Consider the following 20,297-nt stretch of genomic DNA (forward strand, 5'->3'; position numbering starts at 1 on the left):
CAGATGAAGGAGCAGGGTCAAAACACACCAGACCTAACAAATGAAGAGGAAATAGGTAGTCTACCTGAAAAAGAATTCAGAATAATGATAGTAAGGATGATCCAAAATCTTGGAAATAGAATAGACAAAATGCAAGAAACATTTAACAAGGACATAGAAGAACTAAAGAGGAACCAAGCAACGATGAAAAACACAATAAATGAAATTAAAAATACTCTAGATGGGATCAATAGCAGAATACCTGAGGCAGAAGAACGGATAAGTGACCTGGAAGATAAAATAGTGGAAATAACTACTGCAGAGCAGAATAAAGAAAAAAGAATGAAAGGAACTGAGGACAGTCTCAGAGACCTCTGGGACAACATTAAATGCACCAACATTCGAATTATAGGGGTCCCAGAAGCAGAAGAGAAAAAGAAAGGGACTGAGAAAATATTTGAAGAGATTATAGTTGAAAACTTCCCTAATATGGGAAAGGAAATAGTTAATCGTCCTGGAAGCACAGAGAGTCCCATACAGGATAAATTCAAGGAGAAACACGCCAAGACACATATTAATCAAACTATCAAAAATTAAATATAAAGAAAACATATTAAAAGCAGCAAGGGAAAAACAACAAATAACACACAAGGGAATCCCCATAAGGTTAACAGCTGATCTTTCAGCAGAAACTCTGCAAGCCAGAAGGGAGTGGCAGGATATACTTAAAGTGATGGAGAAAAACCTACAACCAAGATTACTCTACCCAGCAAGGATCTCATTCAGATTTGATGGAGAAATTAAAACCTTTACAGACAAGCAAAAGCTGAGAGAGTTCAGTCCACCAAACCAGCTTTACAACAAATGCCAAAGGAACTTCTCTAGGCAGGAAACACAAGAGAAGGAAACGACCTACAATAACAAACCCAAAAAATTAAGAAAATGGGAATAGGAACATACATATCGATAATTATCTTAAATGTAAATGGATTAAATGCTCCAACCAAAAGACATAGACTGGCTGAATGGATACAAAACCAAGACCCGTATATATGCTGTCTACAAGAGACCCACTTCAGACCTAGGGACACATACAGACTGAAAGTGAGGGGATGGAAAAAGATATTCTATGCAAAAGGAAATCAAAAGAAAGCTGGAGTAGTAATTCTCAGTTCAGACAAAACAGACTTTAAAATAAAGACTATTACAAGAGACAAAGAAGGACACTACATAATGATCAAGGGATCGATCCAAGAAGATATAACAATTGTAGATATTTATGCACCCAACATAGGAGCACCTCAATACATAAGGCAAATACTAACAGCCATAAAAGGGGAAATCGACAGTAACACAATCATAGTAGGGGACTTTAACACCCCACTCTCACCAATGGACAGATCATCCAAAATGAAAATAAATAAGGAAACACGAGTTTTAAACGATACATTAAACAAGATGGACTTAATTCATATTTATAGGACATTCCACCCAAAAACAACAGAATACACATTTTTCTCAAGTGCTCATGGAACATTCTCCAGGATAGATCATATCATGGGTCACTAATCAAGCCTTGGTAAATTTAAGAAAATTGAAATCGTATCAAGTATCTTTTCTGACCACAACGCTGTGAGACTAGCTATCAATTACAGGAAAAGGTCTGTAATAAATACAAACACATGGAGGCTACACAATACACTACTTAATAACGAAGTGATCACTGAAGAAATCAAAGGGGAAATCAAAAAATACCTAGAAACAAATAATGGAGACACGACGAGCCAACACCTATGGGATGTAGCAAACGTAGTTCTAAGAGGGAAGTTTATAGCAATACAAGCCTACATCAAGAAACAGGAAACATCTCGAATAAAAAACCTAACCTTGCACCTAAAGCAATTAGAGAAAGAAGAACAAAAAAACCCCAAAGCCAGCAGAAGGAAAGAAATTATAAAGATCAGGTCAGAAATAAATGAAAAAGAAATGAAGGAAACAATAGCAAAAATCAATGAAACTAAAAGCTGGTTCTTTGAGAAGATAAACAAAATTGATAAACCATTAGCCAGACTCATCAAGAGAAAAAGGGAGAAGACTCAGATCAATAGAATTAGAAATGAAAAAGAAGAAGTAACCCCTGACACTGCAGAAATACAAAAGATCATGAGAGATTACTACAAGCAACTCTATGCCAATAAAATGGACAACCTGGAAGAAATGGACAGATTCTTAGAAATGCACAAACTGCCGAGACTGAACCAGGAAGAAATAGAAAATATGAACAGACCAATCACAAGCACTGAAATTGAAACTGTGATTAAAAACCTTCCAACAAACAAAAGCCCAGGACCAGATGGCTTCACAGGCGAATTCTATCAAACATTTAGAGAAGAGCTAACACCTATCCTTCTCAAACTCTTCCAAAATACTGCAGAGGGAGGAACACTCCCCAACTCATTCTACGAGGCCACCATCACCCTGATACCAAAACCAGACAAAGATGTCACAAAGAAAGAAAACTACAGGCCAATATCACTGATGAACATAGATGCAAAAATCCTCAACAAAATACTAGCAAACAGAATCCAACAGCACATTAAAAGGATCATACACCATGGTCAAGTGGGGTTTATCCCAGGAATGCAAGGATTCTTCAATATACGCAAATCAATCAACGTGACACACCATATTAACAAATTGAAGGAGAAAAACCATATGATCATCTCAATCGATGCAGAGAAAGCTTTCGACAAAATTCAACACCCATTTATGATAAAAACCCTCCAGAAAGGAGGCATAGAGGGAACTTTCCTCAATATAATAAAGGCCATATATGACAAACCCACAGCCAACATTGTCCTCAATGGTGAAAAACTGAAACCATTTCCACTAAGATCAGGAACAAGACAAGGTTGCCCACTCTCACCACTATTATTCAACATAGTTTTGGATGCTTTATCCACAGCAATCAGAGAAGAAAAAGAAATAAAAGGAATCCAAATCGGAAAAGAAGAAGTAAAGCTGTCACTGTTTGCAGATGACATGATACTATACATAGAGAATCCTAAAGATGGTACCAGAAAACTCCTAGAGCTAATCAATGAATTTGGTAAAGTAGCAGGATACAAAATTTATGCACAGAAATCTCTTGCATTCCTATACACTAATGATGAAAAATCTGAAAGTGAAATTAAGAAAACACTCCCGTTTACCATTGCAACAAAAAGAATAAAATATCTAGGAATAAACCTACCTAAAGAGACAAAAGACCTGTATGCAGAAAGTTATAAGACACTGATGAAAGAAATTAAAGATGGTACAAATATATGGAGAGATATACCATGTTCTTGGATTGGAAGAATCAACATTGTGAAAATGACTCTACTACCCAAAGCAATCTACAGATTCAATGCAATCCCTATCAAACTACCACTGGCATTTTTCACAGAACTAGAACAAAAAATTTCACAATTTGTATGGAGACACAAAAGACCCCGAATAGCCAAAGCAATCTTGAGAACGAAAAATGGAGCTGGAGGAATCAGGCTCCCTCACTTCAGACTATATTACAAAGCTACAGTATTCAAGACAGTTTGGTACTGGCACAAAAACAGAAACATAGATCAATGGAACAGGATAGAAAGCCCAGAGATAAACCCACGCACATATGGTCACCTTATCTTTGATAAAGGAGGCAAGCATATACAGTGGAGAAAAGACAGCCTCTTCAATAAGTGGTGCTGGGAAAACTGGACAGGTACATGTAAAAGTATGAAATTAGAACACTCCCTGACACCATACACAAAATTAAACTCAAAATGGATTAAAGACCTAAGTGTAAGGCCAGACACTATCAAACTCTTAGAGGAAAACATAGGCAGAACACTCTATGAGATAAATCACAACAAGATCCTTTTTGACCCAGCTCCTAGAGAAATGGAAATAAAAACACAAATAAACAAATGGGACCTAATGAAACTTAAAAGCTTTTGCACAGCAGAGGAAACCATAAACAAGACCAAAAGACAACCCTCCGAATGGGAGAAAATATTTGCAAATGAAGCAACTGACAAAGGATTAATCTCCAAGATTTATAAGCAGCTCATGCAGCTCAATAACAAAAAAACTAACAACCCAATCCAAAAATGGGCAGAAGACCTAAATAGACATTTCTCCAAAGAAGATATACAGATTGCCAACAGACACATGAAAGAATGCTCAACATCATTAATCATTAGAGAAATGCAAATCAAAACTACAATGAGGTATCACTTCACACTGGTCAGAATGGCCATCATCAAAAAATCTAGAAACAATAAATGCTGGAGAGGGTGTGGAGAAAAGGGAACACTCTTGCACTGTTGGTGGGAATGTAAATTGATACAGCCACTATGGAGAACAGTATGGAGGTTCCTTAAAAAACTAAAAATAGAACTACCATACGACCCAGCAATCCCACTACTGGGCATATACCCTGAGAAAACCATAGGTCAAAAAGAGTCATGTACCAAAATGTTCATTGCAGCTCTATTTACAATAGCCAGGACATGGAAGCAACCTAAGTGTCCATCATCGGATGAATGGATAAAGAAGATGTGGCACATATATACAATGGAATATTACTCGGCCATAAAAAGAAATGAAATGGAGGTATTTGTAGTGAGGTGGATGGAGTGAGAGTCTGTCATACAGAGTGAAGTAAGTCAGAAAGAGAAAAACAAATACAGTATGCTAACACATATATATGGAATCTAAGAAAAAAAAGAAAAAAAAAGGTCATGAAGAACCTAGTGGCAAGACGGGAATAAAGACACAGACCTACTAGAGAATGGACTTAAGGATATGGGGAGGGGAAGGGGTAAGATGTGACAGGGTGAGAGAGTGGCACGGACATAGATACACTACCAAATGTAAAATAGATAGCTAGTGGGAAGCAGCCGCATAGCACAGGGAGATCAGCTCGGTGCTTTGTGACCACCTAGAGGGGTGGGATAGGGAGGGTGGGAGGGAGGGAGACGCAAGAGGGAAGAGTTATGGGAACATATGTATATGTATAACTGACTCACTTTGTTATAAAGCAGAAACTAACACACCATTGTAAAGCAATTATACTCCAATAAAGATGTTTAAAAAAAAAAAAAGCAGTAAGCTAATATTCGTATGTCTGAAACTGAGTTTTTCTTTTGACATTTCAATTTTACAGATATTTTATCATTAGCTTCAGTGAAACATTCTCACCAAACTTGCCATGCATTAGTTTCTTTCCTCAATTGTACATTCCCTCCTCACACTGAGAAGGAAATCAGTACAAATATTTCTTGAGGAGGTCTAAGAATATCAATTCATGTTGCTGGGGTAAAAAGAGTATCACATGAATGCAGCCATTGTTTGCTTGCTCCTGACACAGTAAGGCTTGCAGACCAAGAGGCATAATCACTACTAAGCCCACCGTCCTGTACTTGAGTCCAGCCTGCCTTCTTCCTCTTCCTGCCTCCTCATTTCAGCCTTCTTCCATTCTCCTCATAGGGAAATAACTGACCTGCAAACAAACCAAAAACAAAAAAGTTGTATTTAAGCTTCGAGTCCCAGTGACTAAATCTGGGAAAAGGCAGTCATTTACTGCTTAGGACGGAAGCCAGTCCCCTTTCAGAGGTACCTGAGTTTCAAATCTAAAACTTGAAAGAAGACAAAGTCTTATATTGATACTTCACCTTTCCATATTCTCTACTTTCTCCTTTTTAAAATTTATTTATTTATTTATTTATTTTTATTTTTTGGCTGTGTTGGGTCTTCGTTTCGTGCGAGGGCTTTCTCTAGTTGCGGCAAGCGGGGGCCACTTTTCATCGTGGTGCGCGGGCCTCTCACTATCGCGGCCCCTCCCGTTGCGGGGCGCAGGCTGAGTAGTTGTGGCTCACGGGCCCAGTTGCTCCACGGCATGTGGGATCTTCCCAGACCAGGGCTCGAACCCGTGTCCCCTGCATTGGCAGGCAGATTCTCAACCACTGCGCCACTAGGGAAGCCCCGCCACCAGGGAAGCCCCTCTCCTTTTTGAGTTATCTTCTCTTCTACTGCATTTCTTCAATAGCCATTCATAGAGTATTACACTATACATTATCGGTAAATATATTTTTCTCACCCTGACCATTTTCTTTTTACCATAAATAACCCCCTTTAAAAAAAAAGAAGTCTACCAATATTTGCAAGATTTCTTTTGGTTTCTCTTTTCTTCTGAAATATTTTTAATAACATTTATTCAATGTCTTAGTCCAGGCTGCTGTAACAAAATATAGAGAACTAGTGATTTAAACAACAAACATTTATCTCCCACAGTTCTGGAGGCTGGGAAGTCCAAGACCAGATGCTGACAGATTTGGTGCCTGGTCAGGGTCTACTTCCTAGTTCACAGATGCCTTACTTCTCACTGTGCCCTCATGTGGGGAAGAAGTGAGAGAGCTCTCTGGGGGTCTCTTCCTGTTCACAAGAGGTACACCTTCATGACTTAATCACCTCCCAAAGGCACCATTATAAGGGGGTAGGCGGTGGGCTTAGGACTTCAACGTATGAATTTGGGGGGGGGGGAGGACACAAAAGTCCAGTCCATACATTCTGCCCCTGCCCCTCTCCCCAAATTCATGTCCTTCTCGCATGTAAAATACATCTCAACAGTCCTAGAAGTCTTAACTCATTCCAACAACAACTCTAAAGTCTAAGTTCAAATCTCATCCAGATATCTAAATCAGACATGGGTAAAACTCAGGATACAATCCATCCTGAGGTAAATTGCTCTCCAAGCTGTGAACTTGTGAAACCAAACAAGCTACACGTTTCCAAAATAAAATGGTAGAACAGGCATGTGACAGGCATTCCCATTCCAAAAAGAAGAAAGAACAAAGAGGTGATAGGTCTCAAGTAAATATAAAACCTAACAGGGGGAAACTCCGTTAAACTTTATGGCTCAAAAATAGCCCATTGGTCTGATAATCTGCCTTCCAAATGTACTGGGATAGCAACGTCACCCCCAAAGGTACTGCCCATGCTGTGGCAACAGCCCCACCTATGCCGCGGCTCTCTGAAGTAGCCTCACTCGTGTCAGGGCTCCATTGGCTGCAGCCCACACCACAGGTCTCTGCAGGGCTCCCCCCAACCGAGGCACTAGGCTGGGGCACGCTAGCCCACCTGAACCACAGAGGCAGTCTCACTCACCCTTTGAAACCACTCTGCAATATCTCCGAAGAAAAGATCCAGGAGCTTGAAGACATAGAAAGAGAATCCAACTCAACTAAAGCATAGTGATTTAAAAAAAGAACCAGCTGAATAAAAATGAAAAAGCCTGCATAACTAGTAGGGCAATATCAAGCATCTTACAGAAAAAAAAAGAGGGGGAGACAAAAAACTTCAGAAAAAATAGCAATAGAAAAATTTTCAAATTTAATGAAAATCCAAGAATCACAATGAATTCCAGTCAGCATAAACACACACACACACACACACACACACACACACACACCCCAAGAAAACTAAGGCACATCACAATCAGATTGCTTAAAATCACTGAGAAAGGGAAAGTCGTATGAAACATTATACTACGTGTTATAAAGGACACTAAGGAGAATAAAGGACATATTTCCTGCCCTAAGAATATTGTTTTAATTTTCAATTTATGTATAAATGTGATTTGTATGTGAGACATCCAAATTTGGGACATCTGGAATTGGAAGGGTTATGACAGACAGAACCAATATTCTGATGTGGGTACAGAAATTTGTAGGAACCCAGGAGCAAAACCAAAATTGAGAAGTTTGCAAATTACACAAGGAAGAGTCCACCTGAATTAGATGGTTGAAGAGACAAATATGAAGCTTGGCAAAGGGAAGTATCAGAACAATACTGGTAAGAAAGATTCTTCTTTTGTGGCAGATCAGGAGTATCTCAGAATAAAGAATCCTAGTAGTCAACATTGAGAAAGTGAGCCGGGGAGAGTCTGAGCATTGGGCCCAGGAGGGCATCTGCCAACTGCAAATACAACATTCCCTACCTGGGAACAGAAGTCTTTGTGAGATATTCTAAAACGTCTCATCATTCCACATTTCAGACCTCAAGCCCTGAAGATTCCTGTTTCAAAATGTTGCTTGTTTCTCTCCTTGCTTTATCATTTCCATTTTCTCATGATCCCAACTAGCCAATCTGATTGCAGTTTCTTTCTTTGTCCTCCAATCTATTTAGGAAAATAAAATTTTCCTAAATGCTGTCTACATCAGGTCTGGCCAAATTTCCTCAAAAACCTTCAATGCTTCACTGTTTCATTTTTTCTGTTAAATGTGAACTTGGCCTGGCTGCCAAGATCTTCCAACAGACATCCAACAGGCACTGTTATGTCCTTAATACTCCATCTCTGATCTATTCATGTCCATCTCGCCCTCCATTATTGTGTCTACTTGCCTACCTTTATTTATGTTCACCATGCTCTCTTTTTTTCCCTCTACCCACCCATCTTTCAAATACCACCACTCACCCTTGAAGCTCTTCCTCATGTCTTTTCCTGCTTAAGAATTACAATAGGAGTCAAAATCTTGTTTCTATGATTTAGTAGTTAATTTTCAGTACCATTGTACAATGTTCGAATACATGCTTTTATATTAGTCTTTAATTCTTACTTATCTATTAAGTTTTTTGAGCTAAGCCTATAATTTATCTTTCTTCCACTGCCTCCAATGCCTAAGACAGTTTTAAAGCACAGAAAATATAAATAATTGTCGACTGATTTAAATAAGCGGACTAAAGTAAATATATTTTTTCAGCTATTCTTCCAAAGACTATTTGCTTGATTATGAGTTTTAATTCAAAGAGCTAAGACATATATAATCCAAATTAGATAGCAAAGATCCCTAATTTTTTAATATATATAAAACTTTTCTGTAGCCAATTCCTGCTGTGGTTTAGAGGCTAAACTCCAAAGGTGGATTCCTTAAGTCATAAACATGAATATCTACTGCTGATACTAAACTAAGTTCACATATTCTTTTGTCAGTAGGTAAAAGAACTACAAATCAGAATGATATGTTGGAAATATGATGAGCAGTGAATTCACATTGACCTAGAGAAAAATTCTTGTCCTGCAACTTAACAGACAAGAGCTCATCAGCAGATTACTTCACCAGTAGGGTTGGTTTTTGAGAGGTGTAAATGAAATTGTGACAGAGTCTAGAGTGAGAGCTTTTCATTCTCTCCCTGAGTGTGAAGAGAGTATTTAGACACTACTCATATTCAGACAAATGATCTCAATTTTAAAACCTTGTTACATCCCCAACCTTTTCAAAAACAGAATTCTATTAGCTTTTTCTCTGTATTTATTCATATTAATTTAAGGTCATGGCACTCAAACTAAACTTCAGGGAACTTACTACAAGCAGATTTCAAGAACTATAACTTTACTACTGTGGTCTTTTTAGTCTTTAGTTTATGTATTAAAATATCATGCTTGTTTGGAAGCAGCTGTAATACCTCCCTCACTTTCAAGGACTCTCTTCACTTTCTAGTACTTTCTTGTTTCCATGTTATGAAAACATAACACATAATTTTGTGCCTGTCACACATAGCGGATGACCAAAAAATTTTATCTTTTGGTTTTCCCACAATTTATATCATGCCAGAATTACAGGATAGGTAGAAAGTACCAAAGAATGGTATGATTTATATTGAAGAAAAAAGTGCAGAACCTATAGTTCATCATGTGGGATATTATTATTGTAGGTCATGCATTAAGGAATTAGTTCCAAACTCCTAAAACTCAAAAATGGCAAAACTACCATAAAAGCCAACTGTTGGGTCCATTTTGACTATCTCTTCTTCAAAGAACATTAGGAATATACCTACAATATAACAATGAGATCGACAGTTTCCATTCCAATCATTATTGGAATGTAGCATTATTTAATGTAGCAGTTAAGAAGTGAGAAAAATACCATAGTCCTTAGTGTCTGGACCAAAGGAGAGATCAGAGCAGAAACTGCACATTTGGATCTTGAACCATCAGATGCAAATTTTGTAAAAAATTAGGCATATTGTGAAACTAACAAACTCATTGTTGACTAGGTTTTAAGAAAGTCCTGGCCTTCCATAGATGCTGTTTTATAACATAATCCTATCACACAGAAAACTGCCACTCAAGTACTCTAGATCAGAGCAACTCAGTCATTATATCAAAAAAGAGAAAAAAGAAAAGAAACTGAGAAGAGTCCATTCTGAAGGCAGGCAAACTAATACACTTCCCATGAGAATATAAAGAAAGCAAGGGAGTGTTTTGAGGGTACTTGTTAAATTCTTTTATTAAGTAGACCCAAATGTGACTAAACAAAATTAGTTAGGATCAGAGTTGGGGTGAAGTTAAATGGATTCTGTGACAATTTTCTCCCCTGTCTTGAGATTTCTTGACTGCACAGTTCGCCTGAATTAATTGTATGAGGCATAAATTTTAGAAAGAAAAAAAAGAAAGAAGGAATTCCTGCTAGTGTGCAGGGGATAGCAGAGTCCAGGTCAGAACCTCCAGGGAATCAGTGATTAGTTTCTAGACTTGAACACAGTGTGTGAAACATTTTCATTAAGAAGGTAAATGTAGAAGTCTAAGGTGACACTTTCATTGTTGTTTAAATTCAGTACCTTGTCTGACCCAGTCTCCACAATGAAGTTTGTGCCCTAACGTATAGCAACATTTGTGATGTCCAGAGCACAGCTCTGCCCAGTTAATGGTCACGGTTGCTTCTTCATCTTCACATGCACCAGCAGGATGCTCAAAAAGGGAAATCAAGGCTGTTGTCAAAGCAATTACTTGAACCTTGAGAAAGACATTACAAGAAAAACAAACATGGGTAGGGTAACTGTTGCAAGAAGATTCTATGTTCTTTACGATTAATAAGGAATAGGTATTGAATTAACAGGCATTTCTTTAATATTATTTCAAGGTTGCAGGCAGTTATACTGAAAGACATGATACTACAAGGTTGCTAATGCAATTACCAAGGGCATTTTATTTGTTTGATTTTATGATCTATTTGTCATTAAAAACAGTAAAGATGGGGGCTTCCCAGGTGGCGCAGTGGTTGAGAATCTGCCTGCCAATGCAGTCGGGTTCGAGCCCTGGTCTGGGAAGATCCCACATGCTGCAGAGCAACTAGGCCCGTGAGCCACAACTACTGAGCCTGTGCGTCTGGAGCCTGTGCTCCGCAACAAGAGAGGCCGCGACAGTGAGAGGCCCGCGCACCCCGATGAAGAGTGGCCCCCACTCGCCGCAAATAGAGAAAGCCCTTGCACAGAAATGAAGACCCAACACAGACAAAAATCAATTAATTAATTAATTAATTTAAAAAAAAAAACCAGTAAAGATGAAAGGCTTTCATAACTATGAGTGGAAATTGTTCAAATTAGACTATTTCAGCATTCACAGGCATATTCTACTGTCGTTCAGTAAGAAGTCATTTTTCAGAGGTCGGGTGGAATTTGATGGGAAGACAGAAATCATTGTATGCAGTGTCTGGGGTTCAGTGGTGCTCTCTCTAATGCACCTATTCCTTTGTCACATGAGACAGGAAATAAGCATTTGCCAGGAGCTTGCTACTGAGAAGCCTGAAATCTTATAAATGAAAATGTGAACAATCAATTTGAAAGAATTATTAGAGATAACTTTAGACATTTAATATTAAATGTTTATTAATATTGGGGTCTAATAGATTAAGCATCCTATGGTGAAAAAGTTAGCAAATACTTTTTTCTAAATAAGGAAAATGAGACTATACACAGGCAAGAAAACCACAGGGAAGATTGGTTTTCATATGCAAGGAGAGGAATTATGACCTAATCCATCTTTTTCATGTCCAAGGTGTGTGGCCTTGTAATCTATAAAGTAGTTCAATTAGGGGGTCACATTCATTGTACTCTATTTCTATTTTGAGCTAAGGTTTGATGATTAAATCCATAGTGTTCAACCTTATCCTTCCCCCACTTACCTTTCCGGTTATGTCCCCAAGAGAAAGAATTGACTCATTGGCATCAAAAGGGTCGTACCAATAATCCATGCAAATTGGTGTTCCTTTCAGGCCTTGGAGTTTATATTGACAAGGAAATTCTTCTTTGGACAGCAGATCATAGAAACAAATCTCTTTTCTTGTAAAAGCCACTGCTATCTAAAGTAGCAAAGTAGAAAATCAGAAAATATTTCTGATGGATTTAGTGAAAACAATATGAAAAGTAGACATGCAAATCTTAGCACCAAATCAGACATTTTCACCTGAGGGTCCTTAAGGTATTACAGAAGTATAGCATGGTGGCACAAATGTGCTTCATTCTAACCAAGTATTCTAGGCAAGATAAAAACTTTCCCATTTGAACACACTTTCTTCCCTATCCCTACTTCACAGACCCCCAACTTCTTCCACCCATGGGAGACTAGGCAACTAATCACAGGAAAGACAAAGACATAGAGGGCTACAGCATCACACAACCATACAGAAACTTTACAAACCATGTTTTATGAGGCAAGCAGAGGCTTTCACAGAAATAAATAGATAAAAATTCTGTAAGTAGCCTTCCTAAGTCAAATAAAATCCTAAAAACTATTTAAGAAAGGGTAAATACATTTGTAAATAAAATTGACAAAATTTTAGCTAGACTAAACCCCCCCAAAAAAGAGAGAAGATACACATTACTAAATTCAGAAATAAAAGAGTAGATATTACCATCAACCTTACAGAAATTAAGAAAAGGATTATAAGAGAATACCATGACCAACTGTAAGCCAACAAATTAGATAACTGAAATGAAATGTACAAATGCCTAGAAACACAAAATTACCTGAACTAACTCAAGAAGAAATAGAAAATCTCAGCAGACATATAATAAATAGAAAGATTGAATTTGTAATCAAAAAATTTTCCCACAAAGAAAATCCCAGGCTTGGATGGCTTTTCATTAATAAGTTCTACCAGACATTTAAAGAATTAACCCCAATCTTTCTCAAACTCTTCCAAAAACTAGAAATGGAGGGAACATTTCCCAAATTATTTTATGAGGCCAGTATTTCCTAATACCAAAACCACACGAAGACATCACAAGAAAAGAAAACTGCAGACCAATATTCCTAATGAATATAGATGTAAAAATCTTCAGCTAAATACTATCAAAGAGAATCCAGCAACATATAAAAAAGATTACACACCATGACCAAGTAATATTCATACCAGGGTAGGGAAACAAAATTTGCCACCTCAAAATGTGTCTCTTTGGCATGAGGATTAATTTAGGTTGATTATTTTTAAGAAATAGAAGACTCAGGAAGTTTTTCTTTTTACCTCTCCCCTAGCTGCCTGAAGAATTTGGATAAAGACCCTGTTCCTAGAATAGAGCTATCACCAGAGATAACTGCAAAGACCATGGGCTAGATGTGATGGCAGAAACTCAGGGTCTAGAGTACACTCTGAGTCCCAGCATCTCTGTATGGCCCAGCAAATATTTGTATACCAAACATTTGCTTTTCCATCCTCATGTAAATTGACTTCATCCCCTTTGAAAACCCAAACCACCATCCCAACACCCTCTTTTGTCTTTGCTAAAGATGATATTTAAGGTGAGGACTTTGGACACTTTGGTGAGTTACTCAGTTTTCCTGGGTCCCTTCCATATACACATGTTATTAGACTTTTGTTTGATTTCCCCTGTTAACCTGTCTCATTTCAACTTAATTATTGGACCAACCAAGAAGGGTAGAGGAAAATTTCTTCCTCCCAACACCAGGAATACCAGGTTAGTTTAACACATACAAATATCAACTAATGTAAGACACCATATTAATAGAATAAAGGAAAAAGGTGGTATGATCGTCTCAATAAATACAAAAAAGCATTTAACAAAACCCAATGCATTTTCATGATAAGAATATTCAACAAATTAGGAATAGAAAGAAACTTGATAAAGAGCATGTACAAAACAAAACAAAACAAAAACACAACCTACAGCTGATATCATACTTAATGGTGAAAAATTGATTGTATTCTCCCTAAGATCAGAAATAAGACGAGGCTCTTCACTCTCACCACTTCTATTCAACACTGTGCTGGAGTTTCTAGCCAGGGAAATTAGGCAAGAAAAGTAAATAAAAGGCATCCAGATTGGAATGAAGAAGTTAAACTAACTCTATTCATAGATGACATGATCTTATATACAGAAAATCTTAGGGAATCAACAACAACAACAAAACCAATTGGAACCAATAAGTGAGTTCAGCAAAGTTGTAGAATATAAGGTTACTTTTAAAAAACTATTTATATTCACTAGCAATGAACAATCTTGAAAATGAAATATCAAAGGCAGTGTAAGAGAAAGAAAAGACAAAGCACAACCTGGGATACAATATGTGTAAATTATCCATCATATAATTGCATATAACCAGAATGTATAAAGAACTCTCAAAACTCAATAATAACAAAATTAACTCAATAAAAAATGGGCAAAGGATTTGAACAGACACTTCACCGAAGAGGATAAATAGTTAGCAAATCAGCACACGGAAATATACTCAACACTATTAGTCATTAGGTGATTCAAACTATCAAACAAACAATTAACAAACTATTAAAAAAATCATAAGACAGAAATATGTACATGACTGGATATTTGATGATATTAAGGAATTATTGCTATTGATATTAAATGTGATATGGTATTATGGTTATGCTAAAAAGAGAGACTTTTAGAAATACTGAAATATTTACAGATTAGATGACTGGATATTTTGGATTTCAATAGAGGGGAGATGTAGATGAAACAAGATTGGCTGTGAATTGTAAATGGCTAAGGGTGGATATTGGTTCTTAATGGGATTATCTCTGCTTGTGTGTATGCTTAATTTTTTTCATAGTAAAATTTACCATCTGCTTAATGTAAAATACTAAGAATATGGATTCTTTAAGTTGGATTCTTCCCTCACAAATTGATTTTCCTTTCAGTATGTTACCTTTCTCATAGGTCTAGTTATATGAGGGTATTTGGACTGAATGGGCCCTACCCATCAAAATTAAGAAACTGACTAGTACAGTGGTCAACATCAGATAAGCAGTTCCCTGAAATTGCACTGAGCTGTGCTATGCACTGAGCTGTGCTATGCACTGATATAGCCTCTCAGCTCTGCATACAGATCCAAGACTCTGCTAAAAACTACAGAGTCATAAAGGTCTTATCAGCTAGTAATACAGCATGGCCTCACTGGGGACAGAGCCAAGAATCTGAGTCACTACCAGCCTTGTTGTTTAAAGGCACACAACAGAACAGTCTGTGAATTGGAGTAACTCACTTGGCTTTACCTGCATTCCCTCCAGGTGAGATGAGAGATACAAAAGAGTAATGCAGCTCTCTGTCACTGCTAGTGTTATACTTGCTATTGATCAGGAGCCCTGTTCTATCATTTCCCCCCTTTTACAAGCAATTAATTTATTAATAAAGACTCTGTACCTTGTTTACATTTTCCAGAGCAGCCATACTTGTCAGCCACAGGTGTTTAAGCTTGTTGGCATCTGAAGTGACAGGAAGCATTTCTTGCAGCTTTAAATTCACTCCCCAGATTCCTACTAAACCTTCCTTCCTGATGATCAGATAACGACTTGAACTTTTTAAGAAAATTACTTTTTGAATGGTGTCCTTCTGTTTCACTGGGAGGAATTCAAGGTCTTTCCACTGGGGAACCACCATTGCCTTTGCTTGTTCATCTTTCTCATAAAGTGTTAACAGCATAAATGAAGTGCTTGTCCCAATTAATACAGCCATCTTGGGCCACATCCACTTTATCAAAGAGCTCTCCATATTCTTCCTTTGTGCCCCAACCAACAATCTCTGTCATCCTCTGCACAAACTCTTCTCTGGACATACAAATGGTTTGACTTGGCTCTGAGGGTTAGAAACAGGAAAAAAAACAAGACATCAGTGAAAACGTCCTAAATACCAGAGCACTGTGCTACCCCCAAAGGTGGATCTAATCAGCAATTCTTCCAAGATGCAAAGAAAAACATCTACTTTATAATGGTGCTATACTTAAATGAATTGGGGATGCAGAGCAAATAACTGACAGACCTACAAGCTGACATCCTCAATCACAGATGTCCTTATAACTGGCAGAGGGAGATAGGAGAGTCAGAGATTTGATATGATGATGCATGCAGAGGTCAGAGTGATGTAGGGCTATGAACCAAGGACTGCAGGTGACCTCTAGAAGCTGGACAAGGTAAGGAAAGAGATTATTCCCTAGAGCCTCCAGAAGGAAGACAATCTTGACAACACATTGATTTTAGCCCTGTAAAACCCATTTTGGAATTCTGAGCTGTAGAACTGTAAAATGATACATTTGTGAGGTTTATGGTAATTTGTTACAGCATCAATGGGAAACAAATACAGTGGTTTAGAGAAAATGGGTGAATCCCTGAAGAGAGTTTAGCATAGCCAGTAAAATGATACCACAGTGACACTTTAAACCAAGGGCAAGAAGTCACCTCTATGAACACACCATTACAAAGACAGCAAAACCTTATAAGTTGATTTTCTTTATTCGTGGTAGTTATGTTCTATAAAGCCTTTGCAAACACTAAATTAGCAGATACTGAAGCATGGCTTTTATGGGAAATACAACATTAGGTTTCTGTGAGCCTCTGGTCACAATATTTTCATTGTCAATTCATAATTTTGTTTTATGTCTGTTTCCACTGAAAGACATTTTAATATATATTGTTAATTCATTAACAGTGAATTCATGGCCAACATTACTATAAGTCAAGACTGAGTGAAGCTTATCTAACACACGTATTTTCTCCATAAGGCACAGCACAGCCTTCTTGCACTTAGACAGAACTTTACACTACACTTGGGGGGCCATTTTAAACAGTGAAATCACCGAAAAAAGCACAAAATGCAAAAACTTGGCACCAAGTGGACCACAAATAGGACACTTGTTTACAGTACGAGAGCTGGAATAAGAAGGCAGCGTGTCACTGAGTTTGACCTCAGCATTGAACTGGCACACTGGAAGACTGCAACTTTCTGCCACTCTGTACATGTCTGTGAATGACCATGAAGGTGCCTTGAGTATTGACTTGGGGGTTACAAATAAATTTTAGCAAGTAGGCAAATTCACAAATACAGAATCTGTGAATAATGAGAAGCATCTGTATTTCAAATAAGTATATAGTTTAATATTGATAGGCTGTTTAGCTTAGTGAGCTTCATGATGAGAGGATCTATTTTTCTACTACCTCAGAGCCAAAGAGTCAGAATTGACAGTAAGCACAGGGAGGCAGCATATTGTAGAGCAGGTCAAACAATTGTAGGTTTAATCCTGGTTCCACCAGAGACTGTGGGAAATACCGGCAAGTTACTTCACTGTTGAGGCTTAATTCTCCCATCTGTAAAGTGGATATAGCAAAATATCAATCTCAAGAAAATGATTATGAAGGTTAAATGACATATCAGAAAGTGCAGAAAAAGCATTTGACAAAATTCAACACCCATTGATAAAAACTCTCAGTAAACTAAGAATAGAAGGAAACTTCCTCAACTTGGTAAAGAATATCTGCCCAAAACATACAGCTAACATCATACTTAATGGTGAAACTTGTAGCATTCCCACTAAGGATCAGGTAGAAGGCAAGCATGTCTTCCTCTCACCATCGCTTTTCAACATCATATTGGAAGCTCTACTTAATGCAATAAGACAAAAAAGGAAGTAAAATTATAATGATTGGGAAGAAAAATAAAACTGTCTTTGTTCACAGATGACATGATCATCTATGTAGAAAATCTGAAAGAATCAACAAAAAAGCTCCTGGAACTAAGAAGCGATGATAACAAGATTGCAGGATACAAGATTAATATACAAAAGTCAGTAGCTTTCCTATACGCCAGGAATGAACAAAGAATTTGATATTAAAACCATAATACCATTTTACATTAGCACCCTCAAAAATGAAATACATATAAATCTAACAAAGTGTGTATGAGATCTATATGAGGAAAACTACAAAATTCCTATCAGCAAAGTCAATAACTAAATTATTGGAGAGATATTCCACGTTCATAGAGAGGAAGACTCAGTATTGTCAAGATCTCAGTTTTTCCCAAGATAATCTATAGATTCCATGCAATTCCAATAAAGGTCTCAGCAAGTTATTTTGTGGATATTGAAAAACTGACTCCAAATTTATATGGCGAGGCCAAAGAATGAGATGAGCTAACACAATGTGAAGGACAAGAACAAAGTTGGAAGCCTGACTCTACCCAACTTCAAGATTTATTATAAAACTGCAGTAACCCAGACAGTGTGGTATTGGCATAAGAATATAGAACCAGATCAATGAAACAGAATAAAGAGCCCAGAAATAGACCCATATAAACACAGTCAACTGATCTTTGACAAAGGACCAAAAGCAATACAATGGAGAAAAGATAAAACCTTCAACAAATGGTGCTGGAATAACTGGACATCCACATAGCAGAAAAATGAATCTAGACACAGACCTTATACCATTCACAAAGATTAACTCAAAATGGATCACAGACCTAAACGTAAAACACAAAACTACAAAACTCCTAGAAGATAACATAGAAACAAACCTAAATGACCTTGAGTTTGGTCGTTTAGGTTTGTTTTTAGATGCAACACCAAAGGCACAATCCATGAAAGAAAGAATTCATAATCTGGATTTCATTAAAATTTAAAACCTTCTCATGAAAAACAATTTCAAGAGAATTAGTAGACAACCCATAGACAGGGAAGTATTTTCAAAAGATACATCTGATAAATAATTCATCCAACATATACAAAGAATTCTTAAAGTTCAACAATAAGAAAACAAATAATCCAATTAAAAATGGGCCAAGGACCTTAATAGATACCTCACCAAAGAACATATACAGATGGCAAATAAGCATATGAAAGGATGTTCCATATCATATGTCATCAGGGAAATGCAAATTAAAACAACAGGGATATATCACTACATACCTGTTAGAATGGCCAAAATCTGGAACACTAACCACAGTAAATGCTGACACAGATGTAAAGTAACAGGAACTCTCATACGTTGCTGGTCGTAAAATCATAGAGCCACTTTGGAAGAGAAGTTAGCAGTTTCTTACAAAATTAAACATACTCTTACCATATGTAGATCCAGCAATCACACTCCTTAGGATTTACTCAAAGGATCTGAAAACTAATATCCACACAAAAGCCTGCACACTGATCTTTATAGCAGCTTTATTCATAATTGCCAATACTTGGAAGCAACCAAGATGTACTTCATAGGTGAATGGATAAATAAACTATAGTACATCCACAGAATAGAATAGTATTCAGTGCTAAAAAGAAATGAGCTCTCAAGCCATGAAAAGACATGGAGCAAACTTAAATGCATGTTACTAACTGAAAGAAGCCAATCTGAAAATGTTACACGCTGTTTGATTCCAACTACATGACATTCTGGAAAAGGCAAATTATGGAGACAGTAAAAAGATCAATGGTTGCCAGGGATTAGAGAAGTAGAGGACGATGAATAGGCAGAGCACAGAGAATTTTCAGGGCAGTGAAACTACCCTGTATGGAACCACATTAACGCATACATGTCGTGATACATTCGTCCAAACCCATAGAACGTACAACACCAAGAGTGAACCTTAATGCAAACTGTGGACTTTGGGTGAGTATGATGTGTCAAAGTAGATTTATGAGTTGTAACAAGTGTACTACTCTGGTGGCGATGCGGATAATGGGGGAGGGTATGCATGTTTCAGGGTAAGGGGTATATGTGTAATCTCTGTACATTCCCCTTAACTTTGTTGTGAACCTAAAACTGCTCTAAAAATATAAAGTCTTAATAAAAAAGGTTAACTGAGATACCACATGTGTGAGAACTAAGTAATCAAGTGTTTAATAGAAGTTAGTCTAAGCTTTTAATTAATTAAATTAACTTTCTGAGAAATAATTGGTATCTAGCCATTTGAACTACTCAGAAGTCCATCATTCTTATCTTTGTTAAATTATTTTTAGACTAAAAAGTTTAGATGAGGGAAATTTTTCAGTGACCCAGACTTTAAGAGTACGGAAAGAAACCTGATCTTAAAATCACTCCATTTGAGCCCAAACTGCAAACTGTTTCTGAAAGCTAAGTCAAGTCGATCTTGTATTTTAAACTATTATGTAATGACATCAATCAGCCTCTCAAATCTATATCATTATCCCTTTAACAAAAAGCACTTTAAAGCCAAACCTTAAAGTATTTTCTTCCTATAAGTTT

The 20,297-nt window shown here is 37.2% G+C and overlaps 1 protein-coding gene across 1 annotated transcript in view; it reads right to left on the minus strand.

The window, feature by feature from the left end:
• The window catches only part of WDR49 (WD repeat domain 49), a 152,515-nt gene that overhangs the window by 107,486 nt on the left and 24,732 nt on the right, over positions 1–20,297 (minus strand). Inside the window, 6 exon segments of the mRNA XM_082459466.1 lie at positions 10,636–10,810; positions 11,979–12,155; positions 15,475–15,763; positions 15,765–15,906; positions 17,608–17,642; positions 19,010–19,114. Of these exon segments, the coding sequence (XP_082315592.1) occupies positions 10,636–10,810; positions 11,979–12,155; positions 15,475–15,763; positions 15,765–15,906; positions 17,608–17,642; positions 19,010–19,114 (923 nt within the window).

The sequence above is a fragment of the Balaenoptera physalus genome (genome assembly GCF_965194825.1).
Source record: "Balaenoptera physalus genome assembly, chromosome: 4".
NCBI classification, from domain to species: domain Eukaryota; kingdom Metazoa; phylum Chordata; class Mammalia; order Artiodactyla; family Balaenopteridae; genus Balaenoptera; species Balaenoptera physalus.